This window comes from Natator depressus, chromosome 10 (genome assembly GCF_965152275.1).
Source record: "Natator depressus isolate rNatDep1 chromosome 10, rNatDep2.hap1, whole genome shotgun sequence".
NCBI classification, from domain to species: domain Eukaryota; kingdom Metazoa; phylum Chordata; order Testudines; family Cheloniidae; genus Natator; species Natator depressus.
The window spans coordinates 49,962,514-49,979,219 of NC_134243.1; the positions used below are offsets into that span (position 1 = coordinate 49,962,514).

The window sequence follows — 16,706 nt, forward strand, 5'->3', positions numbered from 1 at the left end:
TTCACAGACAGAGTACCCAGGGATTCCTCATTCAGATACCAGAGGAACATTGAGGACATGGGAGATTCTGTACAGATAGACAGATATTTTTAACCTGGCACATTGTGGGATGCTCTGAAAGCCACACAATGCATGCAAGATTTGCAGCGGTATGTAGCTCTGTACATTTTTGTGGGTATTGATTGTAGCAGGGTTTACCCACAGATGCATTTCTAAAAGCTACTAATTTTCTTATCCCCGTCAGAAAAACACCACGCTAATTAACAGTGTTGGCAGTTTGTTCGCAAGAACTCCCTGGGATAGAAATAGCCAGTTTTTCTATTCCATTTTCCTGGACACTTCATTATATATGTTTTAAAGGGAAAGAGCAACATTTGCTGTGGTAATACCGGAGGGGGAGACTGTGAAGAAAACAGGAGTGCCTGGCTCATTTGCATCTTAGTGCCCTGAAGATACTTCCAGCTTGAATCTAAACTGTAACAGTGCTGGTGTCTGAGCTCCACTCAGTAGGCATGGAGATACTTTCCGTGGTTCTCAAGCTATGGTCCACCAAGCCCTTTCTGGCTCTTCACAGGTTGAAATACTGAGTCACACGTAGTGAGCGGGAAGGGGGTGCTGAGAGACGCCATGGGTCCACAAGAAATTCTCAGCATTATAAGTGACCCACAAAAGGAAAAGTTCAGTGAGGGTGGGGGTCTCAGTAGGCTTTCCTCCGCTCTACCCTTTAAGGATAGTAGGCAAGGTGTGTTGGGTCTGACTGCTCTCTGGGCAGATCCAAGATGTCCCGGTGTGACAGCAATCATTGTGAGAAATTATGAAAACATTGTTTGCCTTTAAATTAAGCTGGGGTCTTACTGTGAGTGGCTAATGGCTGTCACCACTGGGGAAGGTTGACTGATGCCAGTGTTAAAAGCGTAGTTCCTGCCTAGCTATATTGTGGAAATGTAGTGGGATGAGCTTTCCCCACACTGCATGGCTTGCAACAGAATGGCAGTCCCTCCACTCAAAGCAGCATAGAGATTGTTCCCTCATGGTGCCATAAAGGGGGTGTGGAGGAGTAGAGAGTAAGCAGAGCCATGGCTCTGCGGGAGCATGCTGCATCCCTTAAAAAGGGGTAGCAGTTGTGCACTTCCCTTACACATTGGGGAGCTCTGGAAGGCATGCAGAGAGCCTCCAGCGCTTCCCAGGGTCAGTGGGACGCTGCACTGCCCCCAACATGGGGCTGTGTCCAGTTGGCCCATACTAGCCCTAGATGTTTTGTTGGGTTTTCAATCCAAAACAACTAACAAAACAGCTGTGAGTTATGCCCAATAAATTTAATAACTGATACAAATTTGTAACTACAAAATACAAAGTAGACAGAAAAGTGACGGCATAAGAGACAAAAGGAACAATGTTTGTTATGCAAAACAAAAGCAAAATACACTTAACAGCAGATAGGGATTCTGATATGACACACTTGGTCACATACAACGCTGCATTAGTAACAGTACACATAGATATTCATTATGCAGGATTTCTCACAACGGCTGCCTCTTAATCCTCCACTCCATCCCAGATGACAAGTCAATTGGTGTTCTTCATTCTCTTACATAAATTCTTGTGCACACAACGTCATCGGCACCAAAAGTCTTGAAAAGAAACAGAAATCAATCAGCAGAGAGGTAATAGGCAAAAATTACATACAATTTTTCAGGAGTATGTTAACTTTACCATAGTAGCTAGTGGTATAGCAGACATTAAATTGTAGCTTTGCCGAAGCAAAGATGTAAGTTTTGAAAGGGTAATATACTGGAGGTGGTTCTCTGTCCCAGACCCGATGAAGTTTGTCAGAGAGATAAATAGCCTGGAACCTCATAATTTTTCTACAGTTTCTTGGCATGCATTTGTGAATGGCAAGAGAAGTTGGAATGTACTAGGCTTTTATATTTGAAAACGGTCACAATCTTTGAATGGCTTTGTCTGAATTAAGGGTGTTTAGGGTGGGATTCAGATCAGGTTGACTGCACGTACAAGACTGACTGCTTTGCTGTCCAGTTCCTCAGCTGGTGTAAATCAGTGTAACTCCAGTGAGATCAATGGAGCAATGCTAATTTACACCAGCTGAAGATCTGGTCCATATATACCACTATATATATAAAACCTGTAATTGTATAATGCTGCTGCAAGATGTTGACGTGACAGACCTACAGACTGAAATCCTCTTTTTCCAGCTATAGTGTAGACAGCATCAATGTGAGTATCCCCACACTGCTCTGACGGGGAGTCCTGACCCTGACCTGGAGCTTTCTCCTTTGGGAGTGAGAGGGTAGCTTAGTCTCCTTGCAATGCCCATTCGATCCTCGGCCCCTCTGCTGAGTCTACCAATAAACTTGCCAATTCTGCTGATGTTTTCTGACATGGACACTTATCGACTCGGAATCTGTCTGAGGCAAACTCATTCCCTGGAAATGAGCAGTTAAAGGATTCAACCAGTTCCCCACAGCCATATCATCCAGCATCGCGCACTAATACCCCACCAGATTTACCCCACTTTAACATGGCTTCCTGACAACATTTGAAAAAATATGCACACATGCCAGATAACTTAAGCAGGAGCTATGCCAGAAAAAGGAGTGTAGGAATGGTACCCCCGAGGAGTTTTATTGCTGTGATGTTTTTAAGCAATTTTATTTTGATTATAAGAGTTCTGAGGCAGGGATTGTCTTTTTATTATGTTTGTACAGTGCCCAACACAATGGAGGTTGGGCCTTTAGGTGCTACTAGAATAAAAATAATACTAATAGAAATAAAACAAAATAAAACTGACTTTGTGCACACATTCTCTGCAAGAGGTAGGGGACAAAAGTCCTATAGACTTCTTCCCTAGCTACACATGCAAAGAGATCAAACACGTTTGCACAGGATTTAGAAGACTCATTGCTAATAGTCACCTATCAGGTGCCATTCACATGACCTTCAAACAGAGCTAGACATTGTTCCTTTCCTGAAGAGCCAGTCTAGATTATGTGGTTTCTCAGATGCTATAGGAACGTGTTGCATTTTTTAGCTCTGATGTTTTATATTTTATAGGTAAAGTTCATATTTTTAAAACTTGTGTGCCTAAAGCTAGCCACCTAAATCCACAGTTGGACACCTAAATAAGTGGTCTGATTTCCAGCCCCTTTGAAAGTAGAGCTACTTATTTAGGTGCCTAAATGTGGATTTAAGTTGTTAACTTTAGGCACCCATGTTGGAAAATTTTGAAAAGCCTAAAAGTTTAGCATAGTAGCATTATTAGTGAAATGGCATTAAAACATATTGTTGAGCAGAGAAAGTTACGTGTTGGAGGGACATACTCATACTTTCTGCACTCCTTTTCTTTAAAGTTACACATGACTTTGCTTCACAGATACATGTTAAGGACACAGTTGTACACCTCATACATTGGTGAGCATCTAGTCTTGTGAGAAGTCCCATTAAAATCAACAGGACTGACCATATAAGTGGTCCCCTTCATAAGAATGGCACAATCAAGCCTTAAATCAATTTAACATTCCACTCTAAACTACCAAAAAACTCAGATCTTGAAGCCCTTCCCTACATGTAACGCCCATTGAGTTCTGCACACTGCTGGACCATGAGAACAGTTCCTAGACAGAGGAAAATAAACTTTAATGGAGACTCAGAAGAGTTCTGACTAGACTTCTGCACAATATAGATCCAGACCTGCAGCCACTTCATGAGCAGAACACCCATCAACTTCAATGGGAGATTCCATTGTTCAGGAAAGGCAGGACTCGGTCTCTCTGATTCCAGTTTATTATCTGAACTAAAATCAAACATCATGTTTGGGCACAGACCAGAATAAACCTTATAATGTATAAGACAGTAAAACATGTTATATAAACTGTATGTGCCAGCACTTGGCAGCTGGCAGGATCCTTGGAGCATTAGCCTTACTGCGGTGCTCTACATGCACAAAATGAAATGCCAGCAATTAGTTCTTGGGAATCTTGGCAAATTTGCTCAGCGATGTAAAATCCTTGTAATTTCTGAAGACCAACAATCAGCCTTGCTGAGCTGCAGCCACTGAACAAAAAATAAAAAATCATGGGAACTTTGCTCTTTAATTCAGCCCATTTTTAAAGGTCTGCTTAAAAAAGTTACATGCTAAAAATATAAACAACCAACTTGCATGAAATTTAATTTATCAAATGCAACTGAGGGAAATAAACCCTTCAGCCACTGTGGAATCCTTCACTTTCTAACTGAAATGGCTAGATAGAAAGAGGCTCAAATTTAGGCACAGATTCAGATTGAGGGATTGTAATCTCACAACCCCCTGCCCTAAAATTCATTGGATTTAGGGATGGGGAGTGGTTTGAGGAGACAGGAGAGTCTCTCCATCTGAATCTGCCCCTAAGGTTTTGGTTCTAGTTTGGAAGAGATGTGGAAGAAATCTCATCAGCACAGCAGATCTCATAAGAATGCCATTAGGCAAGGGGGTAGAAATCGAGACAGACAGTCCAGCCTGTCTCGGGCTGAAATCTCCAAAAAGCATCTTGGAAGAGTCCAGCACTGTCGAATCTGAAACCAATGATAATGACAAGGGTGGGATTTTCAAAAGGGCCCATCTGAACATGGCACCTAACACCCACTGTAATCAATGGGAACCGGGCACACAATTCCCTTAGATGTTTTTGATATTCCCATCCTTTCTCATAAACTTCAAACCTGAATTTTCATCTAAAACTTAATCTAGATCCAAATCCAAATAATTGCCTTTTAACCAGTCTCTTGCTTCTGTCTAGCAAGTACAAATTTAAAGGAGAGCTATCCTGTGAAACATAGGAATCCAGGAATCAGCTCTATCTAGACATAACAGCATAATGGGTGGAATTCAAGACTTTGTTTATATTAATATATTCTGCCACTGGCTCACTGTATAACCTTCAAACAGTCACGAGCCTTTTTCTGTCTCATTTTCCCCATCTGTACAATAGGGATAAAACTCGCCTTACAAGGGTGCAGTGAGGCTGAATGTTTGTAAAGTGCTGGGGGAGGTGCTGTATCTAAGTGTAAATTATTATAGTGTCTTAAATTTATTATTTCAGAAATTACAACATAGCCCCGCCAGCCAATCAGATGGAATGGCCAATCAGGCAGCCTGCTGCTGGCCAGCTCTAGTGATGAGGCTGCTTGGAGCCTGGCTCTGCTGCAGGCCCTGATTCCTGGCAGAATGAGATAATCCATCAATTCACACTCTGTAATTTCACCCAGGACCTGATCCAGTGCACATCAAAGTCCATGAACGGGCTCCCATTGACATCAGTGGACATTAGCTCAGGTCCCCAGTACTTGAATAGAGAGACTTCCACAGCTTTTTCATAGATTCCAAGGCCAGAAGGGACCATTGTACTCATTTAGTCTGACCTCCTGCATAACGTGGGCTGTAGAACATCCCCAGCACAATTCCTGTTTGAACTAGAGCATATCTTTTATAAAACATTCAATTTTGATTTAAAAATTGCCAGTGATGGAGGTTCCAGCACAGCCATTAGTAGATTGTTCTAATGGTTAATTACTCCCACAGTTAAAAATATATAGCTTATTTACGGTCTGAATTTGTCTAGCTTCAACTTCCAACCACGGGATCTTGTTATACCTTTGATAATGGGCTCTTCCCTCTAGCAGACAAATAGTTTTCCCCAAGAAGGTACTTACAGACTGTGATCACATCACCCCATAATCTTCTCTTTGTTAAGATAAATAGATTGAGCTCCTGGAGTCTATGACTGTGTCACTGACATTAGTTTCTAATCCTTCAATCATTTTTGTGGCTCTTCTCTGAACCCTCTCCAATTTAGCAACGTCCTTTTTGAACTGTGGACACCAGAACTGGACATAGTATTCCAGCAGAGGCTACACCAGTGCCAAATACAAAGATAAAATAACTTCTCTACTCCTACTCAAGATTCCCCTATTTATGCATCCAAGGATCACATGAGCCCTTTTGACCTGAGCATCACACTGCGAGCTCAAGTTCAGCTGATTATCCACCATGACCTCCAAATATTTTTCAGAGCCACTGCTTCCCAAGACAGAGTCCCCTGCCTTGTAAATATGACCTACATTCTTTGTTCCTAGATATATGCATCTACACTCACCTGTATTAAAAGATATATTATTTGCTTGTGACCAGCTTATCAAGTGAGTCAGATTGCTCTGTATCAGTGACCTGTCCTCTTTACCATTTATAGTGCCCATCAAAGTCAATGCTCAGCACCTCTCAAAATCAGGCCACTTATTTGGGTGCCTAAGTTTAGAATACCCAAGTTTGAAAATTGTTGGCTTGTCCAATGTCACACAGGAAGTGACAAAGGCAAGAATAGAAGCCAGATCTCCTGATTTGCAGTCCAATGGTCTATCCAATGGATAACTCTATCTCCTAACTTATATGACTAAATACCTATATCAGTCAGTCAGCTGTATTACAAATGGTATTACAACAGGATGCATATTCAAATAATGCTTTAGGTATCTCCAGTACTTAAACATGGATGGGTACTGGATTCTGGGCTTGATCTTGCTTTTATTGAGGTGAATGGCAAAACCCGCATTGACTTCAGTGGGAGAAGCAATGTTTAATTTGTAATGAAAGAGGTGCTGGGGCTAAAGCAATCTTTTTTACTTTCATAACTGATACAGCAAGCCCAGAGTTGCCGGAGCTATGAACTGCCAAGCCTAGAGGTTGGGGCTCAGCACTGGCAAGCCCCAGCAAAAATTAAGCCCTGGGGAGCAGACCCTCCACTTGATTACTTAAGATCAGACTTTTTTAAAATATAGGAAGCATTAAACCTTTAAGTGGTTTAATTCCAAGGCTTAAACCCACACAGACACACTTTGGCACTCAGCTGTGCGATCTCTCTCCAATCTGGGTTGGACCATCTTACCTGCCATGTTTAATTTCAGAATCCAGAAATATCATTTAAAAATGTTCAATCATTCATCTATGCTTCACAGTTCACCAGTTTTAATCAACTATAGCATGAATTTTCCAGGGAGAGGAAGGGGAATAGAAACCATGCTTCAGACCCCTCAAACTTCTGATCTTTGACCCTTGCTAAAATTGATTCTGAGAACCCCTGTGTGACATGTGAACTGTGCAAAATTTGGTTTGAAGCTGTTTTTTAAAGCCATGCTTCAGAAATCATCTACTATACAGCATTTGCGATACAGATAAGGGGCTGAGCAGTCATGAAAGAAGCAACACAGAAAAGATAGAAGATAAATTATTCTAATTTGAACAGCTAATATTTGAAGGCAGCAACCTTTAATTCTGGGTAAGAGCAGACCCTTTGTCCCTCCTAATTTGCATGAGTGATTGACAGCTCATTAAGGTCACAGAAAAGCGCAATAACAGCAAAAAACAACAGACTCACAATTAGGAAGTAAGGAAAAAAGACCTTATTTTAAAATAACCTCAACCATAAATCTTCATTTTTAGACCCGTACATGAAATACATATACTGGGTCAGACTCTGGTCCTGATTACACTGATATAAATTCAAAATAACTCTAGTGAATAGTGTTCTTGTGTAAATAAGATCAGAATCTGGCCCTGTATCTGTAGTCTAATTTAAAGTTAAGGATAGTTAAGGATACTCTCAAGGTAAGAAATCTGAACTTTGACAAGTTCCCTCCTCACCTCCCTTTTTGTTTGCACATCCCATGTAATCCTTCATATCCATTTTTATTCAAAAGTATTTAAAATCCAAGATTTCAATACTTAAAAAACCCAAAACCAAAGAACCCCCCCATGCTAACATTTCTGAGAAACCCTGTATTAATAAGTCTGTGATATAGAATAATAATGCTATTATTATATTATTTATATATAATAATACTTATATATAATAATTACTTATATATAATAATTATTATTATTATAATTATTAAATATGAAGGCTCCATTGCCACATTTCCAATGGGATTACTATAAATAATACTGGAGAAAGCATCTTTTAAAAAAGAGTTTTAAAGTGTTAACGTGACCTTTTGCAAAACAGGGGGTTGATCCTGCCTCCATAGACCATCAGGCCTTAGACGAACAAGATTTATTTTTGACGTACCAATAACACCTTTCCCAAGTTAAGATGAACAAAGAGCAAAGATGATTTTTGGGAAGACAAAACACAGATGTAAAAAAAAAAATTCACCTTGGTGTGAAATGTATGATGCTATACCTGAAAAACTCAGAACTGTCTCTTCTCAAAGGATCAGGCACCAGTCCTGCATGGCTTATACACTACAGCACAGGTTCTGCTCCATGCATGGCAGCTATCCCAGCTGCAGAGACCCCCAAGGCGCACAGGAATGGGGCTCCCTCCAGCTCTGCTAGAAGGGAGCTGGGATAAACTGACTGGGGAGCTATGGGAAGGATTGCAGGAGAAGGGGGCGTTGAAGAGGAGGGAGGCCTGAGAAGAAGGTTGGAGCTGGGAAACATTAAGCTTTAAACCGCTGCTTGCAGAAAATTGCACCAGGGCGAATTTCAGCTCCCAGTCATTATGGTTCAAGCAAAAACCTTCAAGAGAGAAAGCCTTTTTAAATCAAGATTGGATATTTTTCTAAAAAATATGCTCTAATTCAGTGGTTTTCAACCTGTGGTCTGCGGACCCCTGGGGGCCTGCAGACTATGTCTAAGATTTCCAAAGGGGTCCGCACCTCCATTTGAAAATTTTTAGGGGTCTACAAATGAAAAAAGGTTGAAAACCACTGCTCTAGTTGAAACAGGAATTAATTCTGGGAAGTCCTATGGCCTCTGGTTATAGACTACCTGAGTACAATGGTTCCTTCTAGCCTTATATTCTATGAGTCCATATTGTGTTTCTTAACCTCATTCTCCTTTCCCAGTTGGGTCAGTTTGTGTCGTGGCTGCAGAAGGTGACAGCATTACAATCGGATCTCCTGCTTGTACTGTAAGAGTTGGCCTTGGTTTTGCAAACGCCTCGTGAGTAGGTTGCTTAGATGACAAAATCCAAAAATGCTTTGTTAGAGAGTTGGAAAAATGACAGTTGGAAATAAATTCTGTTTGTATCAGTTAAAAAAAAGGGGAAAAAAAAGGTATGAAACAGAGGGTAGAACTCCCTGCTTCCTAAGCTATCTGGGTAACATAAAGGCTTACTAGAGTTGAACAAATAGAAGGATCTGGATATTCATATTTATGGAAACCAGTGTGATTTCACTAATAACACCCACCCCATTCCTAGAAACACTGTTCCTCACTATCTGAAATAACTACTTTAACATTCTAAAAGCTTCTTGTCTACACAGGGTCAGATCTGTTGTTGTTGTTTTTTTCCCTTTCAGATGAAATCTTAAAAAACAGAGCTCCTGTCTGGATTACATTGGATTAGATTGTATTGATATCTTTCGTAAGAGCAGAGGTATGCCCCAGTGTTCTGGACTAAAAATCCCCTCCCCATTGTTGTATGTGCTATAAGTCAGTTGACGGCCTCCATCCCAGACAGCATGTCCTCCAGACACTCTATTCCCTGGCTGAGGTACTGTTCTGTCTATCTAAGATACTTATATAGTCCCCATCACTGTAGTATCTGAGTACCTTACAATCTTTAATGTATATATCCTCACAGCACTCCTGTGAGATAGGGCACTGCTATTAGCCCCATTTTACAGATAGCGAACTGAGGCATAGAGAGGCTAACTGATTTGCCCATGGCTGCACAGGATGTCTGTGTCAGAGCAAGAACTGACCTTGGATCTCCCACAGCGGAGACTAGTGCTCTAACCACTGGACCATCCTTGGGATAGCTTACTGGATTTACCCAGAATGCACTGATACAAACAGGCAATGCAGTGACTCTGGATGTGCAAACTGCTGTTGTGGGGGAAAGGCTACTGTGTGGGCACAAGTTTAATTGTGATACTTGTAATCAAGTTAAAGTGACCACGTCTCTAGCCAGTTACAGATCACAGCTGCAGTTGTAGCAGGGCTGGGCACTGAGGTGAGATTCAGAGAAGCGATATCAGTACCAAGATGACAACTGTAGGAGAAGTAAATAGACTGAATGTGACTGAGGGTACATCTACACCGTACTGCAAGGGTGGAAGGTCCCAGGGCTCAGGCTCAAGCCCAAGCTTGAACATTTACACAGCAATTTTTAACCGCACAGCCTGAGCCCCGCGAATCCAAGTCAGTTGACCCAGTCCAGTTGTGGCTGTGCCGCGGGTCTTTGATGTATCCTATGTAGATGTATCCTCACTGGCTCAGGTGGAGGGATCCAGTTCCAGATACATGAGGCAGAACTGCTGACCTGCTTCTGCCTGAGTGTGGAGTGTTATGTAGGAGCGGACAGAGGGAACACAAGGACTGAAGAAGCAGACTGATTGGAGCTGGACATAGTTGAGCTCAGACATAAGAAAGAGCGATTCCAGGAATCTTGAAAACAGAGGGCAATTCTGAATGGAGTTCAGAGATGAGCAGGGAGTCAGAGGTGATAGAGGATGTGGTGACATGTTCCTACTTATCGGAGGGAGGTTATATAGTGCTAACAGTATGCCAGGCACTCCTTTGTCATATACCATGTGATAAGAAGCATGTAATAACACATGTACCAAAAAAAGGAGAAGGAAAAGGATATATTTCCAGGTAAATCAAAGCAGGCAGTTCTCCAGAAATTAGGTCAAATTCTCTGCTCTCACTTACGTTGATTAAATCTGCAATTACAACTGAAATTACTGGAGTTACTCTGCATTTATAGAATTGGATTTAGCCCATTATGGTTATTTTACCACTAAGTGTTTAGAGGCAGCTAAAACAGAAGAACATGATATAATTTGGTAAGTTATCTGAGAACAATGATTTAAAAAAGCCATTGTGTGTGAATTTCTCTAAAGAGGGTTAGGAGCATCCTGGCCTTTCAAATGCATTTAATATAAAGCAGCGTGTTTCACAATAATTAATGGAAAAAAGTAACAGTCCGATTACATAGCAACAAAACCTATTAGTACAATGTATGCACTGGAAGGGTGAAAGGGTCTTACCAAAATCAGCTCATCGTTAGCTAATTCCCGAGTCCAATATGTTTTAGGACCCTCTCCCCCAATAAGAGTTTGTTTGCAATAGATCTTGTTTTCATTCTCCCAAGTGGCTAAACTCTGCAGGCAAGAAAACCATTAGTAACATTAATTATATTCCCTGGCAGCATGAGGGAGAGACACAACAATGAACACTACAGAGAATAATTGCTGCAGTAAAAGAGCAACACATGGTAGATAATAGCAAGGGAGAAAGGCATATCAACAGAAAGCAGTAAAATCAAAACAAAGGTTGGGGATGGATGTTTTGGAGATATATACATATAATTAACAAGAATAATTTCAAATATGACTTCTCAAAGTAACTCTGTGTTTATTTCCGTGCATCCAAATTAAGAAGTCCTTTAATTCTCATAAAAATTTTAATGGTGAGAACTGAGAAGCTTCATTTATTAACATGTAATAACTTAGCATCTTTGTAAAGATCTGGCATGAGCTGACATGTTATTTACCATCTCATGGCATAAAAGCAGCTAGAATCAAATGTAACATTTTGGAATAATAAATAATGCAGTACTTGCCACTTGTAATCTTTATTCTATATGGCACTGTTCCAGGTTACTTGTATGTTTAACATACGGTTCTAACAAGCAGGGTACACAGCAACTAAATTAAAGTAGTTGCACTAGAATTTGGATATTTTGGGGGCTTTTAAAAATTAATATGGGGGAGGGTCTGAAAACTGAAATACACTAGGGCATTTTTTCAGAGCACTTGGAATTATTACTATAAAGCTATTTTGAGGTGAGAAATCATGGCATTTCATACTGTTTAACAAGCAGGCAAGCACAGGTTCTCCACTGCTTTTCCTCCTAGTGTTGAATTATTATTCCACAATGCAGTGGAACAGCTGTGCAGAAGGATGCCCCATAATGAATGTACAAGTAATCGCTTTACAACTAGCACATGGGAGATATTCATTAGTCTGTGATGATAAAAAAATTAAAGTCAACATTTCCTTGACTTTCCAAAGGAAAAAGCTTTTCTTTTATATAAAAATTCGCTAATTCCTTTATATAAAAAACAATGATTCTTTCAAAATTATAGCCTTTTAAAACCAATATGGCAGAGTTATACATGTTATGCTTTTCATTCCAACTATTCTGAATCCTTATTTGTTTGTGTGAAAAATAGATCAAGTCAGACTGCAGAATAAGACCCTCTTTTCCTGTAAAGTGTTTCAGAATCTCTAAACATTCAGCTATTTTGTCAGGTATTGCAAACTATATTATGATGTTATTTTTCTGTCAATTTCTGTATTATAGCCACAGCTCAATTTTCTATTGAGTTCAGCAATATAATTCACTCATATAATTTCACACACGGAAAACATTTTACTGAAAACTACATTTTAAAAATTTGCCCACTTTCAAAGCAATAATTATTGTTTTTCCATATGTAGCAATAAAACTTTCATTTAAAATGAAGTCAAATATTTGTGTGTTCTGGATGATCAAATTCCATTTTACTTGCACCAAGAGAAAGAAATTAACAAAACCAGTGAGATATTTCTTGATAGCTTTGTTCATCCTAGAGATTCAATGGGAGTTGCGGGCACTCAAGATCTCCCAGGATCAGGCTCCCAGTTACACCAGTTTAAATCCATAGTAATTGTACTAAACTTGATGAAGTTACTCTAGATTTACATCAATGCAAATGAACTCAGAAGTTGGTCCTGGGATGATCAGAAATATTTTGCTACTATTTTGCCTTTTTAAAATATTACTTTTGGGGGGGGGGCTAGATTCTGATATCCTTTACTTGCACTGAGTTGCATCTTACTTTGAAAGTAGTTCCATTGATATCAATGACACTACTCACACTGAGTAGCACTTTCATTGATGAGTAGTGTCATTGACATCAGTGGAACTACTTAGGAAACAAGATTCTACTCAGTGAGAGTAAAGGACATCAGAACCTGGTCCTGTGTGAACTTTTTTCATACAACCCCCTCCTGCCACCACAGAGGTACCAATTCTCTATTTCCTTATGTCTTGTGTATTCATATAAGTGTAAATTGGATGTAAGCTGCAACTAAATCAGAATATAGTATTATACACCCACTTTGCACAAGTGTAAATGACTATACAAGGTACAAAGCAATGGAAACATCAGGCCCAGAGTTTCTCATCAGAGTAAAGTGTAATAACCAAACCAAAACAAACAGATGAGGCATCTCAAAGATAACGCTGAACAAAGAAAGTGGTGTAATAACAATTGACAGCCATTGAAGTTTACATAAAATTAAGCATCACGATACAATATTAGATCAAAGATACAAGCAATTGATATCTATGCAAAAAATTAAGATATATATTTGAACTATGATAAAAGAATGTCAGGAAAAAGCTAAAAATATCCTGCAATTCTTATTTGAGACCTAGCCTGTTTTGTTTTAGGATAAAAGTTATGAGCAAGTTTGTGCCACTAAATCCTGCACAGCACTCAAGGCAGAGATCTTAGTTGCTCATCCACAGTGTGTTGTTATGGTAACAGACAGACATCAAGAAATCTCTTTCACCACTAGGGACATGTTAAAATAGAGAGAAGGAAAAGCAATCAGAAAAATTTCTGCATGCAAGGGTTAGGGAGAAGAATTGTGTAAAATCATCTTGAGCTCTTACTTCAGGACCTGATATTTTTTGCTGCTTTTAAGTTTAAACTGCCCTCCCTGAGGAACAATGCCAGATTGAGGCCAAAAGCCAAACAGTTCAGATTAGGGATGGAGGAGGCAGAGAAGACCGAGTAAAGGAGTAAGTCGGCAATGCCATTGTCTTGAGCCAGTGGAAATGTATTTATCTGCCGCATATAGAAATTACCGAGATCTCAGATAAATCCACCCTGGGAGAGCAAAGGGCTTTTCCTAGGACATAGGGGAAGCTGTCTCGTTGCTGGATCATACCTCTGGTCTGTTGTGTTCTGTTCAGACTCTTACTCCACTCCCATTACCAGGGTAGGTGAGTGGGGTTCTGTTGGGAAAACACCATCAGCCAAGGCTGTATGTATACACACACACACACACACACACACACACACACACAGTTCTCCCTCGCCCTTACCCTGCATTTTCTGCCATCCACAGTCTCCTCTTCGAAGCTCTCCCCTACTTTGAAGTTGATCTCAGTGGTGCGGACGCTGGTAGACGTTTTGATGTAGAACTGGTCCCCATCCTGGCGGATCTCCACATGCGGTTTGGAGGCGGCTGTCACCGCCACTTTCCTGAGCATCGCATTGACACCTGGGCAGAGGGGGAGACCAGGAAGCAGAGCATTAACCTAACCGTGCGCCTCCAGCACCGCTCACCCCGCTGGGGTACGGCATGGTGCACTGCTAACCGCTCTAGCGCGGTTATTAAGAGCATTGCATTTAGTAGCGGGATCGCTAGTGAAACGGTGGCCCTATTAATTATGAACGTGGCATTAATCACTGGGACGAATAGGTCTGCCCCGGCTCCTTGGGTTCAGGAATGTGACGGCGTTTAGCAGCAGGGTTGGCAGGGATGGCTTGGCGTTTGGCACAGCCCTGCAGGTGCGTTAATCACTCCGACCCCGGACAGGTTGGCACGGCCCATGATGGCAATGCCTGGGGCGCGAGGCTGGGCGGAGCGGCTCGGCATGTGCCGGGCGGGCTGGTAGCCACCTGCTGGCGGCACGTCTCTTCCCAGGCTAGCACCTCTGACGGCCGCTCTGTGCGGCGAGGTCTCCGCAGCCCCGGGCCCCGCGGCTGCGGGGAGAAGGCAGCCGGCACGCGGGGCCGAGCCACGCGGCTGCAGACTGGCTGACTTGGCTGCTAACTCCCCGGCGCGGCGCAGCGGGCTGCGTCCCTGTCCCGCCGGTGCACCCCCAGCCCGTGTCCCGGCTACCGGCGCCGGGCAGACGCGCGCCCCGCCCGCTCCTTACCCAGCGCTTTCAGGAGCTCGTCGAAGTTCTCGCTGGTCTTCATTTTCCAGGTGCCGGCGAAGTTGGGCATGTCGGAGGCGGCGGGGCGTGCGCGGCGGCGGGGCAGGAGGGAGCGACCCGGGCTCTGGCTGCTCTCAGCTCCGGCACTTTGTGAGCGGAGCGGGCTGAAGCGCTGGCTGTGTGAGTCACTCCCCCCCGCCCCTCCACCTCTCCTCCCGTGGGACTCGGCAGCATCCATCCATCCATCCATCCATCAGCCCGCCCTGCCTTCAGCCAGCGAGCCACCTCCTGGGGCTCCCCAAAGGGAGACCCCAACTGTCACTCGCCCTGCAGCTGGGAGCCGGCTAGAGATTCACCAGCTATTGAAAGGAGCAAGAGGCAGAGGGGGATCCGCAGAGGAACAGTGCCGAGGATGGACTTTAACTGGGGCATTGTCCAGGGAGGCAGGCAGGGTATAGCCAGAATGACACACTACTTCCTCCAGTGCCAGCTCCTCAGCCTCCCAAAGGGGGAAAGGTCCCTTTATAATCCTGCAATCTTGCAGGCACATGGGCCAAACACATGCTGGTGTAAGGGGATGAACCTGACCAAATATTTCTCGTCCAGAAAACCTAGACACGGAAATGGGCCTTGACTCAGAAATGAAGCTAATTACAAACAAACAAGGAAAGGGTGAAACACACCTCAGAAAAACCCAAAACACCAAACAAACCAATTTTCCCCTGTTTTTTGTTTCAGTGAGAACTGAAGAAATTCAGTTTCAGTTCAAAACAAACCGACAATTTCTTTTTCCAGATTTTTCAGTTGGTCCCTAAACTGAAAAAATCCATTATTCCCTCCGGTCTAAATAAATCCCCATCCCATCCATGAGACTACATACAATCAAGCATCAAATCACTCTTACTCACCTAGGGTAAGTTAGCCTAGGGTAGTAACAGAAATTAATCCACTACTCACTGCCAAAATGTCTCCCCTTCCCATGTGTCTTCATGCAGTTTTGGAAACGACAGGGCAGGATCTGAAGAACTGGAAATTATTCCAGCTGCATCAGAAACTGCAGCGCCCATTGCAGAATCACACATTTTGAAAAAGCATCACAACAGGCTATTTCCCATGTATATGCAAGAGAGATGAGTTTGGTAAAGTGTATCTATACAGTATTCAGGAGATAAGTATTGTCTGAGGTCTTTCATGCTTCCTTCTCTATAGCTGCTGCTTTTAATCCCTCCATTTCTTAGGTATCAGAAGAGCAAAAGAAGATTTCTATCTCTCATACCAGGCCCAAGCCTGCTCACCTTATAAGTGTAATGGGACTACTCACAAGAGTAAAATGTTGCACTGTTGTTGTAACTGTGTTGGTCCCAGGATATTATCGAGAAAAGGTAGGTGAGGTAATATCTTCTATTGGCCCAACTTCTGTTGGTGAAAGAGACAAGCTTTGGAGCTTACACAGAGCCCACACCTGAAGAAGAGTGCTGTGTAAACTCCAAAGCTTGTCTCTTTCACCAACAGAAGTTGATCCAATAAAAGATATTACCTCACCCACCTTGTCTCATAAGTAAAATGAGCAAGATTTGACTGCATGCTGTTATTTACAGACCTCCTTCCCATAAGCATACATTCTAATGATGCAGAAAGGACTCTTGAGTTTGACCCACAACTGTGCCTGATGCAATTTAACTATGCAAACCACTTGGCTGAGCCCGT

At 42.2% G+C, this 16,706-nt stretch overlaps 1 protein-coding gene across 1 annotated transcript; it reads right to left on the reverse strand.

Moving 5' to 3' along the window:
* Positions 1–1,309: 1,309 nt before the first annotated feature.
* CRABP1 (cellular retinoic acid binding protein 1) lies at positions 1,310–15,210 on the reverse strand. Its single transcript, XM_074964740.1, has 4 exons — positions 15,000–15,210; positions 14,160–14,338; positions 11,047–11,160; positions 1,310–1,631 (listed from the first exon to the last, which is right to left on the reverse strand). Exons 1-4 carry the CDS (start codon positions 15,067–15,069, stop codon positions 1,581–1,583), a joined length of 414 nt encoding a protein of 137 aa, XP_074820841.1. The 5' UTR covers positions 15,070–15,210; the 3' UTR covers positions 1,310–1,580.
* Between the last annotated feature and the right edge of the window lie 1,496 nt (positions 15,211–16,706).